This window comes from Aulonocara stuartgranti (assembly GCF_965226115.1).
Source record: "Aulonocara stuartgranti genome assembly, chromosome: 14".
Lineage (NCBI taxonomy): Eukaryota > Metazoa > Chordata > Actinopteri > Cichliformes > Cichlidae > Aulonocara > Aulonocara stuartgranti.
Window position 1 is genome coordinate 20,246,552 of NC_138950.1, and position 23,190 is coordinate 20,269,741.

General features: G+C 42.3%; 2 protein-coding genes across 4 annotated transcripts in view; one reads left to right on the forward strand and one right to left on the reverse strand.

Annotated features, from left to right (window-relative positions):
- Positions 1-146: 146 nt before the first annotated feature.
- On the forward strand, positions 147-9,309 carry sarm1 (sterile alpha and TIR motif containing 1). Its single transcript, XM_082503455.1, has 9 exons — positions 147-300; positions 710-1,294; positions 3,912-4,530; positions 5,997-6,209; positions 6,697-6,788; positions 6,868-7,194; positions 7,295-7,484; positions 8,178-8,299; positions 8,561-9,309. The coding sequence occupies exons 2-9, from the start codon at positions 831-833 to the stop codon at positions 8,667-8,669; spliced, it is 2,136 nt and encodes a 711-aa protein (XP_082359581.1). The 5' UTR covers positions 147-300; positions 710-830; the 3' UTR covers positions 8,670-9,309.
- Positions 9,310-9,406: 97 nt separating this feature from the next.
- The window catches only part of slc46a1 (solute carrier family 46 member 1), a 35,370-nt gene continuing 21,586 nt past the window's right edge, over positions 9,407-23,190 (reverse strand). Inside the window, exons 2-8 of one of the 3 annotated variants that reach the window (XM_082503460.1) lie at positions 21,588-21,709; positions 15,022-15,345; positions 13,132-13,523; positions 12,556-13,034; positions 11,565-11,648; positions 11,185-11,341; positions 9,407-11,086 (exon numbers count right to left, since the gene is read on the reverse strand). In XM_082503460.1, the coding sequence (XP_082359586.1) occupies positions 11,032-11,086; positions 11,185-11,341; positions 11,565-11,648; positions 12,556-13,034; positions 13,132-13,523; positions 15,022-15,330 (1,476 nt within the window). In that variant the 5' untranslated portion in view covers positions 15,331-15,345; positions 21,588-21,709 and the 3' untranslated portion in view covers positions 9,407-11,031. Of the gene's footprint in view, positions 11,087-11,184; positions 11,342-11,564; positions 11,649-12,555; positions 13,035-13,131; positions 13,524-15,021; positions 15,346-16,732; positions 16,938-18,851; positions 19,193-21,587; positions 21,710-23,190 lie in introns of those variants that run through there. The other 2 variants (XM_082503459.1, XM_082503458.1) reach the window with 2 other exon arrangements.

The window sequence follows — 23,190 nt, forward strand, 5'->3', positions numbered from 1 at the left end:
TCAATTAATTATCGACATATTTAATTAATTATTTAATGGCGTATTTAATTCATTCATTTCGCCACTCCTGGCCCTCTATATCTACAGAGGGCCTGCAGTGTTTACAAACGCCCTTGCCACTATACGCATGCTCTGACCGGCTGTGATGCAGGGAGTTGAGAGATGATGAGGAGCGGTGCTGCTTCTTTCACTGTACATCACTGATAACATATCCGGCGCCGGTGGGCGGTGCGAAGCCTTGAAGATGCAGGCAGCCTGCGGATGCTGACCAAAGGATGTCAGGCGAGGAACTTCCGCAGGGTACTTTTGATATTTTTGGAGAAAACAATCCGCGGCAGCGCGCTGGATGCGTTGGAAGGGAAACTATGAGAACTAAAAGTCTCCTTTGTTAGCCAAGCCTCAGTGAATGAATGCGAGCGAGAATACAGGCAACAATAGTTTATTGTTATTCTTAGCAAAACGAGCAGGCCGTGCTTCCCAGCGTTTCGGTTCGAGGTCTTGTGCGCTTTAAGGACACTTCTACAAATTGTGCCCACTAACACATCTACTGAGAGAGACAAAGCAGCAACTGTGAAGCGTAAATACCCGCTGATCTGCTCAGACGTCTTTAATGGCTTACTGGCGCGTATGACACCCAGAGAGAGGTGATGTGCGATTTGGTGAAAGCTGTCACTTTTGATTAATAACCGAGGCCTTGCTTTTTCTGCAGGAGTTGGCTTTGTTTACAGGGCGGCCAGTAGGCTGAACACGGATCACAGGCCTTAAGTGAACACGGCAGTGCTGCTTCTAGCAGTGCGCATCCAGATCGATCACATTGTTTGTGCCGGTAGATGCTTTTCTCCCTGACGCTCTTCTTGTGGAGGCTCTACCGACATTTCTACATCATGTTCAGCTCTGACCGGCTCACAGTCCCGGATTACGTCAGCCGGCTGCAGAGAGGGAGGAGCGGCTCCGCATGCGACCCCAGGGCCATCTCTCCGGGGATCAATGCCGACGTCCAGGCGGTTTTGGACACGTCACTTCCCGCCCTGCGCTCCGCCATCAGTAGGCTGAAGTCATCCAGGGAAACATCGAATTCAGATGAGACCCGCAGAGCTATCGCGGAGATCTTCCAGCTGGTGGAGGAGGCCTGGGTTTTACCTACCGTGGGTCGTCAAGTGGCCGAGGAGATCTGCAACAGGATCCGGCTGCATGGAGGCCTGGAGCTGCTGCTTCAGCTCCAGCAGTCGCCTGCTGTGGAGATAACTTACGAGTCTGCAAAACTGCTGGAGCAGATACTGATCTCAGAGAACAGGTATGGTGTAACGGTGTGATGCGGTGCAGGACCGCAGTAGACTGTACGACATTGCAGTCTGTTTTTGTACTTAGACATAAAGTTTAAACACTGCTGCGGGTAGTGCAGTATTTGTGTTTGTGTGTCTCCATATTTGTCTGAGTATTCTAGTAATCACTTAGTAAATGATTATAAAATGTGATCTTTATTTACTGAACCTTTATTTAATGGGGTTAATGTGACTCTTGAGATTATTACTCTCCTTTCCACAAGCAAGCTGGCCAAGACTGGCAGCAGTACAGTTTCAGAAATGAGTGCTCAGCAAAAATACACAAAATAAGTGTAGTACATTTCCAAGTCATCAATTTAAACGTCAGCGTCTGGGGCCAGAACACGGGGGTGGTCAAATATTTGCAGCATGAAGAAGGTGAAGCTCAACACTTGTAGCATAAAGAACAACTTTACTGCTTGGCATCCACGATCCAGATGATTACTCTCCAGATCCAGATGAAGACTACAAGCCGAAACGCGTCAGTCAAGTGATAAAGTTCATTTTTATAGTACAAGTGTTGCTGGAGCGTCTCCATGCAGTTCGAAAGTAGATGAAGCTGTGCCAGACACCTCTGCTCTGTTTCTACAGCCTGAAGTAACTGATCAGTTATATTCACCTGGAATCGTATGAAGTTTTAGTTGAAGGAACTTCCTTGCAGGCATTATACAAATGCATATAACAACTCTGATATGACGAGGGAGCAACAAGTCTCTTTGTTGCCTCAATATACAGACAGCTGCTGAAAGTGAGGTGTAAAAGAGAGTGAGTCATCTATTATAATTCTTAAGCACTTATACTGAGATACTGATTCACAGCCCAGGACTGCAGTGATACGGTTCAGTGGTTTTGAGTTTGCATTTGAGAAGATCATCAGTTCGGTGTCGTCAGGATTTCAAACATGTTGTGCTGTAATGTACTAGCAGCTGATTGCAGCTGAAGGAGAGGCTGGGTCAGAGTATGTGCAGAGCAGTCCATCCACCTTGTTATCATCATTACAGTGAAAGGGTTCTTTCAACTGAACCCCAGGGCACACTTTTAGTTGCATTAACCAAGTTGTAAGTGATTCCTTTCTACCTGCATGTACTGAGATCTGTCTGCTGAATACTTTTAAAACCATGCAGCGTTTCTTATGTACACCTGTCACAGAAATAACATGTAATGTTGCAGTTTGAAACAACAAATTTTACTTAAACAGACGTCAAAAGCTATAATAGACTGAATTCACACTGACGTACACTACCAGTCAAAAGTTTGGACACAACTTCTCATTTTATTGTTTTTTCTTTGTTTTCATGACTATTTACATTGTAGATTCTCACTGAAGGAATCAAAACAATGAATGAATGAACACATATGGAATTATGTAGTAAACAAAAAAGTGTAAAATAACTGAAATCATGCTTTATAGTCTAGATTCTTCAAAATAGCCACCCTTTGCTTTGATTACTGCTTTGCACACTCTTGGCACTCTATTGATGAGCTTCATGAGGTAGTCACCTGAAATGATTTTCCAACAGTTGTGAAGGAGTTCCCAGAGATGCGGAGGATTTGTTGGCACTTTTGCCTTCTGTCTCATCCCTTTTGCTAGTCCATCTCATCCCAAACCATCTCGATTGGGTTTAGGTCAGGTGACTGTGGAGGCCAGGCCATCACTCTCCTTCTTGGTCAAATAGCCCTTACACAGCTTGGAGGTGTGTTTGAGGTCATTGGTCCAACTAAATGCAAACCGGATTGAATGGCATGTCACTACAGGATGCTGTGGAAGCCATGCTGGTTCGAATCCCCAACAGTGTCACCAGCAAAGCACCCCCACGCCATCACACCTCCTCCTCCTTGCTCCATGGTTTGAACCACGCATGTAGAAACCATCTGTTCACCTTTTCTGTGCCGCACAGAGACATGGCAGGTGGAACCAAAAATCTCAAAATTTGGACTCATCATATCAAAGCACAGATTTCCCCTGGTCTATTGTCCATTCATTGTGTTTCTTGCCTCAAACAAATCTCTTCTGCTTGTTGCTTTCCTTAGTAGTGGTTTCTTAGCAGCTATTTGATCGAAAAGGCCTGATTTCTGGCGGAACAGTTGATGTAGAGATGTGTCTGCTACTGGAACTCTGTCTGGAATTTATCTGGACTCTAATCTGAGGTGCTGTTAACTTTTTGAGGCTGGCGATGATGATGAATTTATCCTCAGCAGCAGAGGTGACTCTTGTTCTTCCTTTCCTTCATGTGAGCCAGTTTCGTTGTAGTGCTTGATGGTTTTTGCGACTGTACTTTGGGACACATTCAAAATTTTAGCAATTTTTCAGACTGGCTGACATTCAGTTCTTTAAACAATGAGAGACTGTCGTTTCTCTTTAGTTAACCGATTGGTTCATGCCATAATATAAATTCTAACAGTTGTCAAATATGGGTGTTAGCTGTGTAAATAAACTCTGATCAATTTTTCTGTTAATTAGTGATAAAGAATGTGGGATGGTGGGTATGAACTTCAATTTCTTGGCTGCTGAAGTGCTGTCACTCAGTCTCCCAGACCGTATGAAGTCTGTATTTAGTGTTTGTTACCATCTTCCAAATTTGTCTACAGGGATTACGTGGCTCGCATAGGTCTGGGGGTCATCCTCAACCTGACTCGTCAGCAGGAAGATGCTCAGCTGGCTCGGAGCGTCTCGGGCATCCTCGAGCACATGTTCAAACACACCGAGGAGACGTCTATCCACCTCATCACCAACGGCGCCCTGGACACCCTCCTCTTCTGGTGCCGAGGTACGGACCCCACTGTTCTGCGTCACTGTGCCGTGGCACTGGCTAACTGTGCGATGTATGGAGGCCACTGCTGCCAGCGCTGGATGATCGAGAAACGGGCAGCTGAGTGGCTCTTCCCACTGGCCTTTTCCAAAGAGGATGAACTCATTCGTTTCTATGCCTGTTTGGCTGTAACTGTGTTAGCTGCAAACAGAGAAATTGAGAAAGAGGTGGTGAAATCAGGGACCTTGGAGCTAGTGGAGCCATTCATCGCATCTCTGGATCCAGAGGACTTTGCCCGCAGTTTACTGGACAGTGCAGACAGCATGCAGGGAAGGACCGCATCTGACCTGCAGCAACTTTTGCCGTTACTGGATGGCACGAGAGTGGAGGGAAAGTGCATTGCAGCCTTTTACCTGTGTGTTGAGGCCAGCATCAAGTCCCGTCAGCGCAACACAAAGGTAAAACTGTCTCTCTTATTTAATGAGTTGGAAAGACATCAGATGCATAAAATAATAAATAATACTTCCAGTGGCTGACACATAGTATTTATTTTTTAGATTAATGAAGTGCATGGATTTTTATAGATATTTGAATCAAAACTGATTATAAATTAATAAAATAAATTAACAATTCAACATATTCATTAAAACATTACTTAACAAATATTACTAACATCTAAATCCTCTACAGAGTTATTGTATCAAGGTCCCAAAATGTCTCAGACACAGCACCACTCAAGCCAAAGGGAAGATCCCAGCACTGCTCACCTGGGTGTATTTATAGCCCTCAGAAAAGCTTTAGAACATTTATGCAAGAAGAAACAAGACCTGAAGATCAGGATTAAACAAATGAAAGAGGAAAAATGCAACAAATTACAGAAATGTTGAAAGAAAATGAAGAGCAGAGAAAATGCAAGTTCCAAGACATGGAGAAAAAATGAAGGCCTGCAAGTGATGTTCGACGAAGTTCTGAGAAGAAACACACAACTTTTAAGAGAGAAGGAGCAGAAGGAGCTTTTATCGAAGCAGCACATGAAGAGATGCAATCCAAGCTCCAAGCCACAGAGAAAGATAGACAAAGCACTGAGAAGAAATGCACCATTGCTGAACGAGAAGGAACAAAAGGAAGCAGTATACCAACAAATCGTGTGCAAGCTTCAAGTATCGGAGAAAAACAATGAAGATTTGCGTGTAATGTTTGAGGAGGACAAATCTCAGAAAGACATGAAGTCTTTACTTCAAGAACTACAGCAGAGACATGAGGCCTTACAAACAATCCATTAAAAGAAGAAGAACAAAAAAGGACGTGGAAGAGGAAAACAAAGAACTGCGAGAAAAACGTGAACAAAAGCAGGAAACCTTAGAAGAACTGGAGAGAAGGTGTAAGAAGGTGTAAGTGCAGCATGAAGAACTTTTCAGAGAGAAGACAGACCTCATAAAACAGAACAAAGATCTGCAGGAAGTGTGCCTGAAAAAGCAGAGAAAGCAGTTTAGGTTTTTCCACAAGAAGGGCTCTGCTGCTTCTTCAGTTCAGCCTGGACAAGAGTAGCCTCATCTTCCTCCTACAGAGGCAAAACCTGCAAACAAATTCAGTGTGCTTCAGGGTCTTATGCAATTTTAATGTTGTTAAGAAACATTACTGATTGAAATCACCATTTAGCAGTACTTAAGAAAAGCTGAATAACTGAGCTTTATTTAGCATGAGTCGACAGGTATAAGTTGGATAACAGTTCAAAACAACCTCACCTTAATTGGAAAGTAAAATTTGAGAAAATTCTCACGTTAATTATTTGCCTTTATTTTATGAAGAGATGTATGTTTTAACGTTGACTGATCCTTTTAAGCCTTGTTGTTGTGGCAGGTGGCTATTTCACTTAAAATTGAAATATATTGTGGCTGATCCCCAATTTCTCCTTCCTTTTCAGATATTTCAAGAGATTGGTGCTGTGCAGAGCCTCAAAAGAATCGTCATGTACTCCAGCAATGCCACAGTCTGTGCCCTCGCTAAGCGGGCGCTGAGCATGATGGGAGAGGAAGTACCGAAACGAATCCTGTCAAGCGTGCCCAACTGGAAAACCTGTGAGGTGCAGACGTGGCTGCAGCAGATCGGCTTCAGCGCTTGCTGTGATCGTTTTCAGGTGAGCGACACATTATTCCTACAGAAAGATGAAATATCTATCCACACGTTCATCTCACAGCTCAGTTTAACAGCTGAACTGACATGGATGTGGTTTGGTTCTTAGGAGTGGTTTAGTGGAGAGAACGTTTTTAGGGTCAGTTTTGCCTTTTGCACCGAAGAATATCATTGGACTGCCAATTAGACTGCCCCCCACCTTGTACATTTTTAAAGTAAGGCTTAAAACTCATTTTCATTTCTTGGCTTTTATCCTAGAGTGAAAATTGTAGGTATTTAGGTACTTTATTGCCTCTAGTATATTTGTGATTCTTCAGATATACTTATTGAGGTGTGTGGGCAATGGTGTGTGCGTGTGGTGTATCTTTTATTATGTTGTGTAACCCTCATTTTCACGTACAGTGTGCTGGCCAGCTTTGTTGTTGTAAACATGCTTTATAAATAAAATCAGACTAAACTGGCCTGATGTGTTTGGTGATGTTATTACGTAGGAACTCCAGGTGGATGGAGACCTTCTTCTGAACATCACAGATGAAGATTTGAGCTGTGATTTGAGCATGACTACCAACCTTACTCGCAAGAGGCAAGTGGTGAATAATATTTGAACCCGCGTTTATTTGTCTTGAAAAAAAACAAACCCTCTAATTTGTCTGATCATCCAGGTTTTTGAGAGACTTGCGTGTGCTGAAGACTTACGCCAATTACTCCACATGTGACCCCAACAACATGGCCGACTGGTTAAGCGAGGTGGACCCCCGTTTTCGTCAGTACACCTACGGCCTAGTCCAGTCAGGCGTGGACCGTCACAACATCCAGAGCCTGACCGATAAGCAGCTCCAGCACGACTGCCACATTGAGAACGGCGTCCACAGAGCAAAGATACTGTCTGCCAGCCGCGGGCCCTTAAAACTGAGCCACACCGATGCACAGCCTTCAGGGCCTGACGTCTTCATCAGCTACAGACGAACCACGGGCTCACAGCTGGCCAGGTTAGAACTGGAGAAGATTTTGTGCAGAAGGTCATTTAGGATGAAGAGTGAGATCAGATAAGGTTAAAATTAAATCCTGCTCATCTTGTTTTGCTCCCAGCCTATTGAAGGTGCACCTGCAGGTTCGAGGATACAGCGTCTTCATAGATGTGGAGAAGCTGGAGGCTGGTAAATTTGAGGACAAACTCATTCAGAGTGTGCAGAGAGCACGTAACTTCATCCTGGTCCTGTCTGCCAGTGCACTCGACAAGTGTATGGGAGACACAGCCATGAAGGACTGGGTGCATAAGGTCAGTTTTCCATTTCCTGCACACGATGGTTGAAATGTCAGGGCTAATTATGTCTAATTTCTGCTGAAAAATGTCAGATCACTGCACCTCGAACTCTTCTCGAGATGTTCCACAGTAGTTCTGTTCATGAGGCAATTGGATTACATCAGATCAGATTTGTGAGCTTGCATTTAAAGTTTGTTCTGTGGAGTCATTTTTGGAGTGTTTTTGTATTTTCAGTGGAACACAACTCTCTTAAAACTCATGAATAGGTTTATAGTTCCATTTACACCCACTTAAATTCATGATGGCGGGTTTTAATAAAATATCATGACTAAAAACTGAATTAACGGAAATCCCACTCTGCCTAATATTATGCCATTAAATACCTCTGATTCAACAGGACATGGGACCCTTGGAGGGGTCCTGTGGTGTCTGCTCCCTGTGATTTGTGGGGTTGGACTTGCTCTAGGACATCCTATCCTTGGTTAGAGGTTAACCAAGCGTACATAGAGGTTCATAATAACATGGTTAGGATGTATGTTATTATGAGAACGCATGATTCTTGTGTCGGGCTCTTTGCCGTGTTGCTCACACTGTTCCTGAGCAGTGTTTGTGTTGTGGTAGGCAGTTTTACCCTTATGAGGGAAGCTGCTGCCATTGGGGAGTGAAATTCAGATAGATTATCTCCAATTCATTTGTTTCATCTTGCAGGAGATCGTCACGGCCCTGGCTGGTAAGAAGAACATAGTTCCTGTCACAGATAACTTTGCATGGCCTGACCCCATGTCCCTGCCAGAAGACATGAGAGCCATTCTCAACTTCAACGGCATCAAGTGAGTCCCTGCATACTGTGCTCCGATTGGACAGTGGACACAGTCCTGTTGTGATGTGCGGGGAAACTGTTTTCCCACCAGGTCTAAACCACAGCTGTTTGTTCCATTTGTACTGCATTTATTACAATCTCCCAATAGCACTCATATTTCTCTCATTAACATTTCAGTCACTTTAGTGCAGATGTGTAAAAATTCCAATTAGAGGGAACTGTTTTCCCTGAATCGACATCATCTAATGCCTGCTGACGTCTCTTCACATAGGTGGTCCCACGAATATCAGGAGGCTACGATCGAGAAGATCCTGCGCTTTCTGAAAGGACCCCAAGACCAAGTCGACCGCTCAGACGGCTCCAAAGAGCAGAAGAAATAAACTGAGATAAACACAGTCCGATTTCAGCTATAATAACTATCCATGATGCCAAAATTCCACATAACCTACAGTGAATAGTCTGGCAGCTTTCCCTGCTCTGACCTAATGCATGTGAAATGAATCCGGATGTTTAGATTACTTGCTGACCGGAATACCTGATATGCACACACTTAATTATTAACAATAAATAGAACTGATAAGGGGATTGTATATAAAAACTCTAAGCCTTTAATTTTAGTCAGTGCTGTATATGTGTAATCAGGTACAGTAAGCGCCTTCTGTATCTCAGGAAAATAACTGTGATAGACCAGCTGACATGGACACCCAGCAACATTATCACTGCTAACACATCAGTGTTCATCAAAACTCCTCTATATGCAGTCGTCGTTTTTTTTAACCTGTGTACATCAAATGGACCAAAGCAGGTCTCTGACTTTACCAACATTTCTCCCGTTTTCATGTTTGTGTTGTGATAGAAGAAATCTTCCTCGGCAGACTTGATGATTTGTTTAGGATGAGTGACTACTGTGAGTTTAATCTAAGCCCCAAATTTAACCATAAACAAGTGAAATATGTGTAGCGGGAATAACTCCATGTAGCGTTAAACATACTGTTCTGTAATAAAAGTGGGTAAAAAGTACCTCAATATCTGTTCTGTTTTACGGTGTAATTGTGAATTACCACACTGTGTAATCCATTATTACTGCTGACATAAGACTTACTTCACCACAGTCTGTCCAATAGTTATATGTCTGCTTTTGAACTGAAAATGTATCATCCATCCATCTTCTGCTTATCCAGTCAGGGTTTTGGGAGTGGGTGGGCTGTTTCACCCAGCTGTCACAGGGTGAGAGGTACACCCTGGACAGGTGGCCAGGCTATCGCAGGTCTGACACACAGAGACAGATGATCATACCTACAGCCAGTTTAGAATGACCCATTAACCTAACCCCATGCGTGCCTTTGGACTGTGGGAGGAAGCTATAGTACCGGAGGGAATCCCCACAGACATTGGAGAACAGAGAGGCCCCAAACAGCCGGTGGATTCAAACCCAGGACAATCTTGCTGTGAGGCAACAGTGCTAACCACCACACCACTGTACTGCCCCAAAGTGTATCCTTGTTCAGAAAATAAATAAATAATTAAACACAGCAATCTGACACACCTGTCCTGTATTCATGAAGCATAAATGTACACCTGTAAAAACCAACAAAAGCAGTCATCCAGATGTGTTAATCAAGTTTATTAAATAAAATTGTGTAACTCAATTAACAAGATTTTTGGGGTTTGAAATCATTAAATTATCACACTTTATATTATAACAGATCACTCTGTTGACAGAACTGGAAGTGCAAAACCATAATTTAATTGCATTTTGTAATTTTAGAAAAAACATAAAATGTTAAAAGTTAAAACACAAACATCACTTATTTTATCACTTAAAAAATGTACTCTAAAATGTATTCAGATTGCTAAATATTGGAAATTATAGAAGAACAGACAGGTTTCTCAGACAGTTGTAGCACACTGTATGTTTTCTAAGGATGGCTTTGGTCACATGATCACGCGAATCTTGCTAATCAGTTAATGGTAGGTCAGTGGAAACTTCACTCAGCCAAGTAACTTCCCTTTGTGCATTTAAAGCTGATTCGACAGCTCCTGTTCCTTCATTGTGCAACTAGGACGTGACACTGTGTGCACGGCTTCTGCATTACTTCACAGATCAGCGTGTAATGCAGAAGCAGTCATTTAGATAAAAATGATTAACATTCATACAATGGAAAACATTCCTGATTGATTCTACATATGGCTTAAATCAGTGACACCTGGAGATATACAACAATTACATACATTCACGGTTTTAACTAACAGGAGTTAGTTAACAGGAGTGTGTGTGGTCTTCTGCTGCTGTAGCACATCCGCTTCAAGGTTCCACTTATTATGCATGAGGTACCGCCATGTGATCAGCTGATCAGATATTTGTATTAGTGAGCACTTGGACAAAATCAGAAAGCAGCAATTTACAAAATAACTTCTTTGTTTTTGTTGACGCGTTACATAGAATCTGTGACGACACTGCAGTGTCATGATCTCCGGTGCTCTACAATAGCTCATGATATTAAAAAATTACATCAAATTTTAATTATAAAGACACATTTTTGGGTTTGGCAGAACTGTCAGTCAGGATGTCGTTTCTTCATCGCTTACTTATTCTTTCTGGTGTAACAAGATGGAAATATCCCATCCCTGGGTGAGCGAATAAAACTGCAGACACAACGGATGCCTCTGCTCACCTTTCAGACTAACACCAGGATGAACCTGCACTCTCTTTTGTGATCCTGCCCTCCACCTCTCTGCAGGTCAGGACACTGTGGCATCTCTCCGGTCTCTCCTTTGTTCCAAACACTGCAGAGTCCTAGAAATACAGACATGAAGATGGTCAGTAATGACATTTGTCTGGTTGTTTACAGCCCATAAGACTAAAGCCAGTCACACAGGCATGAACAGACTCACCCTATTATTCCAGCTGGGATGAAGAGGATGATAGCAGCAAAGAGGAAAGGGAATCCCTTCATGAAGTGCAGGGTTGCTGGGTAGAGGGAGTTGAAAACGCCACTGCCCACCAGATAACACAAGCTCTCCACACAGGCAACAGATGCAAACAGGGCACCTAAGAAAAAGCACACACACACCCAGTAACACAATTACACATACAACCTGCAGAGCACAAGCTGTCCCGCGTGACAAGGGAACATGTGCTTCAACTGTGCTGCTGATCTAATTAGTTCACTGGCTCCACCACTGCACAGCTGACACACTGAGCTCTCTCTCTCACACAATCCGCACAACTTTGGTTTTAAATGTGTAACACTTGTACACGATCACGGGCTGACCCTGCTCTGACGGCTCCACCAACTTGGACAGCTTGGACCTCAGCACAGGTGTCGATGTCATGAAGAGCAAACACAGACCATAACCTGGGGAGAAAAAAAACCAAAACCAAAACAGATTTTTATGTTTATATGCGTGTAATTGTTTAATATCCATGAAATAATCCAGAGCGGGTGAATAAACTGTGTTAATTATTTCTAGAGGTTACAATCAGAGACAGTTTATTGTAGCCTTGTACTCAGGGCTGACAACCCTGAGTACAAGGCTACAATCAGTGGCCTTTTGTTCACTGACGTGTCATTATGTTTAAAATTTGCTTTAAAAATAACAATAACATGGGGTAAAAGGATTTGAAAAGCACAAATACAGGAAGATAATCAAAGTAACAAGCAGACATTCATCCATTCACTTATCCTTGAAAAGGTCTAAAGGGAGGCTGGAGCTTATCCCAACTAACATAGGGCGACATGCAGGGTGCACCCTGGACAGGTTCCCAGCCTAAGATAGGGAGATAGACAGCCATTCACACCTATGGGCAATTTAGATTCACCAATTAACCCAACTGCATGTCTTTGGACTGTGGGAGGAAGCCAGAGCACCGGAGAGTACCCATACAGACATGGGGAGAACATGCAAACTCCACACAGAAAGCCCCCGGCCAGGTAGCCAAGTTGAACTTCTTGCTGTGAAGCAACAGTGCTAACCACTGTGCCACCATGCTGCAGTGACATTTAACTCCAAATTAAATTGACACCAATATATATTGTAAGTCTTAACACAGACAAAACTTTTTCTTGGGCAGAGGCCGCATTCCATTACACATAATAGAAGAGAGAAAACACCTAATCATGGTAAAGTACTACAATAGTAAAAGTCATCTTCACTTAATTTATCCTACCTCACATTTTTCCTCACATAGTACATTCAGATTGACTTTTTACAATCGGTTTATAAACCATCTGGAGGTTATGAATGTGCTCCGACACCTCTCACCTGTAAACATGAGCTGAGTGCTGTTAGCTACAGAAAAGACCACCAGACCAACAAGGTTGGAGGCAAGACCCACAAGAGCCACCCAGGAGTCCTCCATGCAGCGCTGCATGATCTTTATCCCCGCCAGACTGCTCAGGTAGCCCAGGTGGTGAGCTGCTGATCCGTAGCCAATAAAGTCTGGGCCCCAGCACAGAGGCGAGCTCAGCTCGTACAACACGTACAGTTCTCTGGAGCCAAAGTGAACAGTCACCACCAGAAAGAAGCACAGCGTGTAAAGCCACAGCTTGCATCTGTGAAATTGTCCTCCAGCCTCACTGCTGCTGCCTCCTGATGAGTAGAGGTGCCAGACAGCTTTATGGTGTCGAGTAGTGAGGAGCTTAGCACTCGGGTCTGGCACCACAGACTCACGGACAAAGAGGAAGGCATACAGAGCTGACACCAAGTTGGTGGCCAGCACGAGCCAGAACGGGTTGATGTAACTAAACAAAGCACAGAAATAGAGAGGTAAAGCTTATATGGTTGATTTAGATATATATTAGAGCAGTGTGAACAAACCTTTTAACACACATTCCTTACCCTTGAGCCTGCCGCCACTGTCCTCCCATGATGCTGGCTAGCATCCCTGACAGGCCCAGACACGCCTCTAGGATTGCCACCCTGAAGGTGCGAGAGCGCCTGTCACTGATATCTGCCACATAGGCAAAGCAGCCTGCCAGGACGGCATTAAAATCACCCGACAGGCCGCTAAGCAGCCGTCCCACTAGAAAGTAGACCACGGGCAGCTTGAGATACATCACCACAAGGTACACGATCGTCTGCAGGGCCAGGCCAAGGTTAGGGAGGATGAGGACTCGTCTGCGACCAGCGAGGTCACTCCAAGAGCCCAGGAGAGGCACAACCAAGAGCCCGACAGAAAAGCCCCCCAGACTGATGTACAGGTTCCAGTGTGCTGTCAAGGTTTCCACCTCCTGAAAAAGACACATTTAACAACAATCAATCTCAGTGATCAGCGAAGAGGTGGAGAAGATTTTTTAATAGATGCTGTGTTTCTACTTTTTGTTTCTTAGCTGCATCCCAGGTGTAACTCTGTCTGTGCACCAGCGTAATTAGACCCATACATCATTGCGTCTGATCTGCCCAAACACTAGTTTTGCTTCACCTTTTTTAGCAGAGCGTGTAGATTGTATTCCTTTTTCCCATTTTCAGCATGTGACTGCTGTTCCTCATTGTTGAACTGCTTGTAGGTTCAAGGCTTACGACTCCTTTTTTCCTTAAATGACTACACATGCAGCCATTCAGGTGCTGATGATCAATTTACTTAGAAAAAAAAAGCCTTTAAAACACATCTGCATGTCTTTATGTGTGTATTAGTTTGTGCATTGCTTTTGTTTTCTCCAAATTGTAAGCACTTGACAGGAGGTCTTGCATATCTTTAAAGGGCTTGCGTGATAAAAAATGGCCCTTTTGGTGATGCTTATAACTATATGAGCGTGCTTTACTTGTTAGAACAGGTAAAAAAAAATATGATACAGGAATGGCTTATTTTTAGGATTGCTTTGCATGCAGTTTCTTCAATAAGTGTTTTCATTTTGTTGTTTGTTAAGGGTAACTATGTAACCTGAAGAAATCAACAAAGTGGGATGGCCTCTCCTACTGAACCAGTTAGTTTAACTGTAAATCTAGCATGTTAGCATTACTTTGTGTCTCACTTGTGATGAATAATAAATAATGCTGCAGGTTTGCTGGCTGTTCAACAGAATATTGGATTAGTGAGTCATGATATGAGATGAGAGTCAAAGTCAGATTTATTGTCCATTCTGCAATATGTCCCGGGTATACACAGGATTGAAATGCCGTGTTTCCCTGACCCATGGTGTGCAGCGAAATTAAATAAATATAATAAATTAAGTGAGAAGTTTTTCAGCTTTTTTATATACAAGATATTAAGTATAAATGTTTTTTTAAAGCCTGCATAAATATTCCAAGTAGCAAAAAAAATGAGGGTAAACAGGGTACCACAGTCCTTCTGTGGACTAAATCACACATTTCTCCGTGGTCTTTGTCAGGTTACTTCGTTAGTGCTTGTAAGCTGTGGTGCTACTTGGGACTAGTCTAAACCTATTGGGGGTGGGCATATTGTTTTATGCATGGCTTCATTAATAAAATCAATCAACAGTGTTATAGTGTCTACAACCCCTTTAAGTTTTCCGCCATTATAGAGCCTGAAGAAAAGGGTTAAAATGCATTGAATTTTTAAGGTTATAAACATGTAACGTAATATTAATGAAAGATGTTTTTGTGCTTTTCCTGTTATAAAAATACTTCACAATGTATTAAACTCACGTTGAAAAGCCTTTATTTGTAACGGCATACATGGTTTTTAAATTAAAGGGTAATTCAAATGCTTTTCCCACGCAGAAAAGACGTGGACAGCAGCAGCAGTACATTTCAGGGTGACCGGACTACCTTCTGAAGCGGGTCGGGGGGCGCTGAGCTGTTGCCGCACTCCGACCTCTTGGAGCCGTTGTAGCCGAGGTCTTCGCTTATGCGGTCCCACAGGTACTGGGTCGACAGAGGTGCCTGCAGGGCCAGGGAGAACATGGACAGGAACAACACCGGCTCCACAGACACCGGCAGCGAGCATGTAACAGGCGGTCGTACGACGTCGGTGGACGGTACACCAGGCTCCTCTTTGTTTACGTCGAGCTGTGGTTCCTCCGCTGTGTCACTGAGGACATCTCCGTGTAGGATCGCCGCAGTGTCCTGCTCGTGCATGTTGGATCCACTCAACTGTAAACATTAAGTGTGTTGACTAGTTTAAGCTGCCTGTTAACGGAGTATACAGTGAAAACGAGAGCGTGTGCGGCTGGCTAACAACGGTTACGCTAATGAGAGTGAAAGTAACTTTACTGCCAGCTCAGCCAAAATCAATGAAACAATAACATGAACCGTAAAAGCGCGGGCTTTGCGGCCTCTGCTGGACGAAGAGGTGAACTACATTCCGAAATGATAACTGCGGTGGGTCACGAGTGCCAAAATGAATTAACGAACTATTTCTTTAAATAATTAATTTACCCCCCCCCCCCCCCCCCCATAACAAACACAGCTCTCATATTTAGTAGGGGTGCAACGATACACAAAATTCACGTTTCGGTTCGATACTTTGGTGTCACGGTTCGATATTTTTTCGATACAAAAAAATATTCATGCCTTTTTAATTTGTCATTTATTAAAATTATAAATATATATTTTAACTCAAAAGTACAGTTTTTAAATTTAATGTTGCTGAAACAAAAGTAATTAAAAAAATAAATATATCTCAGGGCTCTCAAAATTTCAAAATCCCTTCGGGCAGGGACTCTTCAGTTTTTGGTAGCCCAAAATAAATGTAAGTAGCCCGAATAAAAAAGAGAGCAATTTTTTGATTGATGTTTTGTTTCCTTTACAATATTATACATTAAAGTATAATATTGTAAAGGAAACAAAACATTAATCAAAAAATTGTTGAAAAACAAATTACAACATTGTATAAAAATTACAATCATCAACTCAAATACTTGGTTCTAATTGAACAGAAATTTCTATGAACTTGTAAGAACTGTGTAGGACATGAATCAGTCTGTGTCAGATCCTGAATTTGAAATTTCCACTGAAGTCACGGGTAAGAGGAAAGTGGAACCAAGATCGAGGCCATTTGCTTTTTGAAGTTTGCAAAGACTGCTAAATTTTGCCAGTGGTAGTTCACTCTTTGCAACATAGTACGCTGTTCTAAACAGATTTTTCAAGTTTATTTTTAGTATGTTATTTGCAATTGGTGTTTGTTCTGGGAAAGCTATTGCAGACTGAGCAATAATGCATTTCTTGCATTTCTCATGGGTTCTAATGGGGGCCTTTCTTAAAATGACTGGTCCCAGTAACAAAGGCGCTTGTCGACTCAGAAATCGAGAGAAAACCACCAACACACCGGGCAGAACATTATGTTATTTACACGGGTGCACATAAGTGGTCCGCATGTGCGCATTCGCTGTCAAAATAAAAGACGCGCACCAGATAAGAAGTTGCAACGCGCGTTTGTGTCCATATAAAAAGCGCTGTTTTTGTCCGCTAGAGTGGGATTTTCACGGCACATTCCGCACCACATCTCTGTGCGTTCATCATTTGTTTGAAGCCAACTCACCTCCTGCAACCACTTTTCCGAGAATACGTGCTTCTTTTGTGGTTCGGACTCCTTCTGACATTTGTTTGGAGGTGGAGGAACACCAAAGTAATTGCTTAAAGGAGCTTGCTTCTTCGACATCTTTAAGAGTTCTAAACAAATGTCTGTCCTCCTCCAGAAAATCTTATGTATGCAAACACGCGTTGCAACTTCATATCTTGTGCGCGTTTTTTTTGTTTTTATTTTGACAGCGAATGCGCACCTGCGGACCACTTATGTGCAGCCCCGGTTATATAGCTCGTCATATTGCAGCCACAGAAATTCTTTTGTCCATGAAACCATAAAGCTGCACTTTCTTTTTGCCTTATAGTCTGATTTGTCATAACTTTTCCGTTTTGTGGTAAGCTTTTCTTTGGCTGTCACTTCTTCACCCTGACCTGTCTTATTTGGCTCAGCAGAACTAAAATATATATCCTGCTGCTTTTACACACACACACACATAACGGTCAGCGATTCTCTGCGCGATCAACCTCTCATATGTTTAAGCTTGCTGCGGGAGATTTCACTTGTCATGTTTGCATAGTAAGCTAACGATTGATAAGACGATGTCAGAGGAATTGGTGCGCAAATTATCATCACTCACCAATCAGTACTATCACTCTCTATACACAGTTTGGGCGATTGCAAAGTGAAACCAAAAAACAAGCGCAAATTCAAACGCGATTTCAATATGTCACATATTGACAGTGGCTCACCGATGCCAATGACATAATTACCCAGCTACATTTCTGAAAGAATGCAAAAGCATTGACATATATTTTTCCTTCCTACGATAGCCCGACGGGCAGGGCAGAGATAGATTTTGGTAGCCCGACTGGAAAAATCGCTAGCCCAGGGACGTCGGGCTAGCGATTTTGCAAGCCCTTTATCTGATTGAGGAATCACTCATCTTTGGAAAAGAGAGTTTATTACAGAGAAAGGGCTCTTTCCAAAATAAAAGCAATACTATACGCTTCTTCTGGGCTATATTCTCAGCAGCATATTGTAGCGGGTCAGGGCTGTTCGGGGTTCTGTTTGTACAGTTATGTTTTGTTTATGTTGCCATAGTGACGGGTGACACCCACTCGCCGCGACGGTGTGTCCTTCCGGGATCAGAGGGCGCCCTGTGTGTTGTTGTTGCTGTGCGGTTGCCACGCTGAGCAGTTAGCTAGCGGCAGTGTTCTTCTGCAGATGTCAATAAACGGCTGTGCTCCCTGGCTAGTTCACGGGAAGCTAGACCAAACGACACCTCCATCTCCTCCTTGTCTGAGCTCGCCACATTGGTGTCAGAAGTGGGATGATGGTGGCACCCCATGTTCTGACCCGAGTGACTTTTCCCCCGCCGGTCAGGACCGGCCGGTGCGCCAAAAGAAGGCACCTGGACATTTGCAGGACTTTGTGTGCGGTAATGGGGTCGTCGGGGACGACTGACCCCTTAGGTGGGGGCTATGTAGCGGGTCAGGGCTGTTCGGGGTTCTGTTTGTACAGTTATGTTTTGTTTATGTTGCCATAGTGACGGGTGACGCCCTCTCGGTGCGACGATGTGTCCTTCCGGGGTCAGAGGGCGCCCGTGTGTTGTTGTTGCTGTGCGGTTGCCGCGCTGAGCAGTTAGCTAGCGGCAGTGTTCTTCTGCAGATGTCAATAAACGGCTGTGCTCCCTGGCTAGCTCACGGGAAGCAAGACCAAACGACACCTCCATCTCCTCCTTGTCTGAGCTCGCCACAATATTAAACATATCAGGTCCCCATAAGGAGAATCATGTGCTAACGGCTGTCTAAATGACTTGGGTTTGTAGCATGTATGCTTGTTGTTTTTGTCTGCTTCCACTTGTCTTTGCACTAGGATGATGTCGGCGTAAATGTGCAGTCATATTCGTTGTGTTCCCACTAGTGCTGTCAGCGTTAATCTCGTTGAAATGACCTTAACGCCACAACACGGCAAATCTCCGTTAACGAGCTACCCCTGATCACCCCGTGCATGGGGCTAGACGGCCAACACATTAACGAGCTAACTGCGCTAACACACTAGTTCCCACCCATGTAATTGAGCATTGCGTGGCACATCCAACATACTGTTTTACTTTAGTCCATGACGCGCTTACCTTCAGGGTCATATGTCACATGAAAACCAAAATAATTCCAAACGCCAGATCTGAATGAGGGTGGGGGAGGTTCAATTTGCCATGTTGCAAGAGGAGCTTAACTTCTGTCTCGCTAGCTTGCCCTGCGCTCTTCCTTCTGACAATGCTGTCTGCGTTGAACGCTCAGTGGATCTGCGCTCGACAGTGCAGCCTAGATGGAATAGTCGAACGCAGATTCACTGAGCGCTCAACGCAGACAGCATCGTCAGAAGGAAAGTTGATAAAATAAATTACAAATTTTGTATTGTTCGATACATATGCGTACCGAACCGAAAGCCCTGTATCGAACGGTTCAATATCGATACGAGTATCGTTGCACCCCTAATATTTAGATTGTACTCTTACAGCCTTTCTTTCATTTTTTTCATGACAATGATGATGACATAAGAGTTTATTTAAAAAATTAAAATGTTGAAATGATACAAACACGTAAACGAAACATAAGGAAAATATTAACGAAACATTTATTTTTCTTATTATTATTTGTGTGTTTGTATAACTATATATCTAGATATTTACATACACTCACTGGCCACTTCAATACTTACACCTTGCTAGCAGCTGTGTTTTGCAAAAAAATATATTTATATTATGTGTAAGTATATTTGCCTGAATTGATAAATAGCCTACAGTAAACAGGCATTATGAAGGGGTTATATGTAAAATAAAGAAATGACCTATTTTGGAAGAATTTTTATTCCATGAACTGTGTGGAAGGCAAACTATGGACCCGGATGCAGGACTTGGGAGACACAAAAAGCTTTAATGCTCATAATAATATAAAGAAGTCCAGAACAATCGCAGGACAGACAGAGAATCCAAATATCAGGAATCTTTAGGGAATGACAGGGCAAGACAGTGCATGAATACAATAATAGGGTAAGAACATGGTGATTTTGGTAATTTGATAAGTGTTATTAATATAATTATGAGTAATTCATTCATCTAAACCCCTGGGGCTGATCTGGCTGGTAAATCAAACTAAATGTGGCTGGATTCATGCAGTATAGATAAGTTACACCTAGTTGGTTAACCTTAGTGTGCTTGCTTGTTAACATCATTGCACGAAGTACTTTCTCAGACTCAGAAAAAGTATTGATGCTTACTTGCCTACTTTCTACATAACTTGATTCTGTAATTGTAGTTTTTAAAAAGAGGTCTAAAATTAAGACTCAAACGAGAAGCCAACTTTAGAGCACTTATTTACAGCCTTGCAAAAATACTGCACTATCAGTTGAAAAATCCTTCCTGATTTTAACATGATTCGAGTCATGTGGGCACACATGTTTTTTTCTTCTTTTTCTTCTGCTCAAAGTCAGTATAAAAGGCACAGAGAACATCTGTATTTGCTGGCCTGATGAGATAATCTGCTAAAAAGAGAATAAAACAGAGGAGTCAAGGACAGACATGAAGAGAACATTAAAAGACACTGGCTGTAAAAGTTTGGCACTTCTCTTAGAAATCTACCCTCAAGCAGCAATAAAATAGAACACTAATAATAAAACATTTCCTCACCCCTGAATAACTGAGCATTAATAAATATAAGATCTAAGTTCTTTTAAATAATTGCACGATTAGGCTGCTAAAATGGTTCTGAGTTATTTTGAGACCAAATAAAATCTAATTTCACTTCTGTTTGCTGAATCACAAGCGGCGGTTCAGGTCAGTTGGCAGAAATGGTGACAGAGCAATGCTGAAAATGAAAGCACACATCAGTACTCTGTGATTCTAGGCAGATTTTATTTCATTCAGATGGGTGCTTTCCTTTTTTAAGCTCCACTCCTTCAGGTAGTGATCAACAGCAGCATGCAGATCTTTCTTCTTCACAAGCAAATTTCAGTTTCTTTATGCTGCACAGAGGACATTTAAGATACTTAAAATAATTACACATCTACCAAAATACATTGCTGTCACTATTATTTTTGCCATTGTTAGTTTTAATTGATGGTAAAATTTATATAGCGCTTAATAATGCGCAAACTATAATATGGATTTTTATATTAGCCCTCAGGTTCCTATCAACATCTATCTGACAGTAATTTATAAGTCACAGTAAGAAAAGCTTGGGGGCTGGAACAACATGCTTTTCTGATTAATTTTAATGTAATTTCTTTTTGTTATTACATACAGTGACAGTAGGTTATTTAAAGTTTCGACCACATGCCAATTATAACACCTGTAAAATGTTTGCTGGCTTTCATTTCACCCACACACTAATGTGTAGGTGCAATTGGGTGTGGAAAAAACAAAAAGGTGCCGCCCTTGTTGTCGTTTTCTGTCATTCAATTGTTTAATTAAAAAACTGAGAAGGTTCAGTGGGTGGTTATTAAGGTTGGCAGCCTGTAGCCATGGCACTACAAGAAAGAAAGCAAGAGCTGTTATTTATAGTGTATTCAATACAGAAACACGCACCAGGTACTTTATTACCAACCACTGGATAACGCAAATATCTAACCAGACAGTCATATAGCAGCAACTCAATGCATTTATGCATGTAGACATGGTCAAGACGACCTGCCAAAGTTGATTCTGAGGATCAGAATGAGGAAAAAAGATAATTTAAGTGAGTTTGAACGTGGCGCGGTTGTTGGTGCCAGAAGGGCTGGTTTGAGTATTTCAGGTATTTTGCCACACAACCTTCTTAAAGGTTTACAGAGAACAGTCTGAAAAAGAGAAAATGTCCAGTGAGCTACCTACCTGAGTATCGTGTCCATCCCTTTATGACCACAGTGTACCATGTTCTGGTGGCTGCTTCCAGAAGGATGTTTTATGTACTCACATGGCCTCCACAGTCATCAGATCTCAATCCAATAGAACACCTTTGGGATGAACGGGTAGAAGAGATTCACATCAAGGATGTGCAGCTGTCAAATCTGCAGCAACTATCCGAGGAATGTTTCCAGCATCTAGTTGAATTTATGCCACAAAGAATTAAAGCAGCTCTGACTATGAAAGGGGCCCAACTCAGTACTTGCAAGGTGTGTCCACTGAAGTCGACAGTGAGTGTACGTAATTGTGTTTTTATCATTTATCTAAAATATATTTCTCATTAATCTGAAATGTAAAGTTTTTTTTTCCGAGTTTGTGTTTGTATCAGGCTTTCTGATTTTCTGACATATGCACAAACTCTCTGTATGCTATTCCTGAGCAATGGCCTTATAGAAATCTCACCACCCATCAGCACAATGCCAGTAAAACCGAAATGTCATCACAACCTAAGATATTATCTTTAAAGCAAAAGTTTACTCACTGATATCCTTTTTTTTTTAAAACTTTGAAAATACCTTTATCTTTGCAGATATCAGAGGCTTTTATTTTTTACACAACTCATGTTTGCCTCAGGCAATAACACTGATCGCTCTTTTCTGCAGAACTGATTTGACTTTATGTACTCACACACACACACACACGCACACACGCACACACACACGGGAGAATGCTCTGGATTGTCAACATTTTAATTTCATGAAAGGTTTTACACTGGAATCATAACTTTGGTCTTCTTGGTAAGTTACACCCATCGGCGACTAAAACCTGTTTTTACAGATGATCCTGCTGCAGCATTGAGACATAACCAATCTTTCAACTTTTTTAATCAACCACATTCAGGGATTTATTCTTGGGCTATTTTGGGGTTAGGTGGGATGACGTCCAACATTCATGCTGTTACATGAATACCTGCTTACAATGTGCTGTGCTCACTTTAATAACGACCGACTGGGCATTATTCTTCCCACTACCAAATCAGTTGACCTAATATACAAGATAATGTGACTGTTGTAATGACCACATCTTAAAATGCAAATTTAATTTCTACCTTAGAAACTGTAGTAGGTCTCTGGAGGTCCTCTGCAGGTTGGTCCTACATTTATTAAGAGGAGCTTACGGTCCTCTTTTACTTCTTACAGTGTATAGTGTTATATGTCACTATGGATTTTCCCAATACATAGTAACATGTAGCTTACTGGGAATAATACACGTGTAGAGACAGACTGTGTTTTGATCTAAATTACATTTCTGCCTCTTCTTGTTTTTCAATGAATATCCTACAAGGAATGGCTGAAAATCAGAACAGTCTACATCTGTATCCAAACTTTGCAACCTAATATATATCAGATTGAGAGGTAATCAAAAAAGACATTTGTCTGGATTTATATTATTGTTCTATGTTGTCTTCTTTGTTATAACATGTTCAGGCCTACATCACTGACCCTTGGCATCGTGTAATCTCTGACCAAACTGACATGTGGGATCATATTCAGGTAATAAAGCATGCATGAAGCAATGTCCTTATTTACCT

What these genes read in the sequence shown, in the direction of transcription:
- sarm1 (XM_082503455.1), top strand. Translation starts at nt 831, where the DNA reads ATGCTTTTCTCCCTGACGCTCTTCTTGTGGAGGCTCTACCGACATTTC. An exon ending in ATACTGATCTCAGAGAACAG is followed by an intron (nt 1,295 to 3,911) that starts GTATGGTGTAAC and finishes ATTTGTCTACAG; the next exon opens with GGATTACGTGGCTCGCATAG. An exon ending in CTCAACTTCAACGGCATCAA is followed by an intron (nt 8,300 to 8,560) that starts GTGAGTCCCTGC and finishes CTCTTCACATAG; the next exon opens with GTGGTCCCACGAATATCAGG.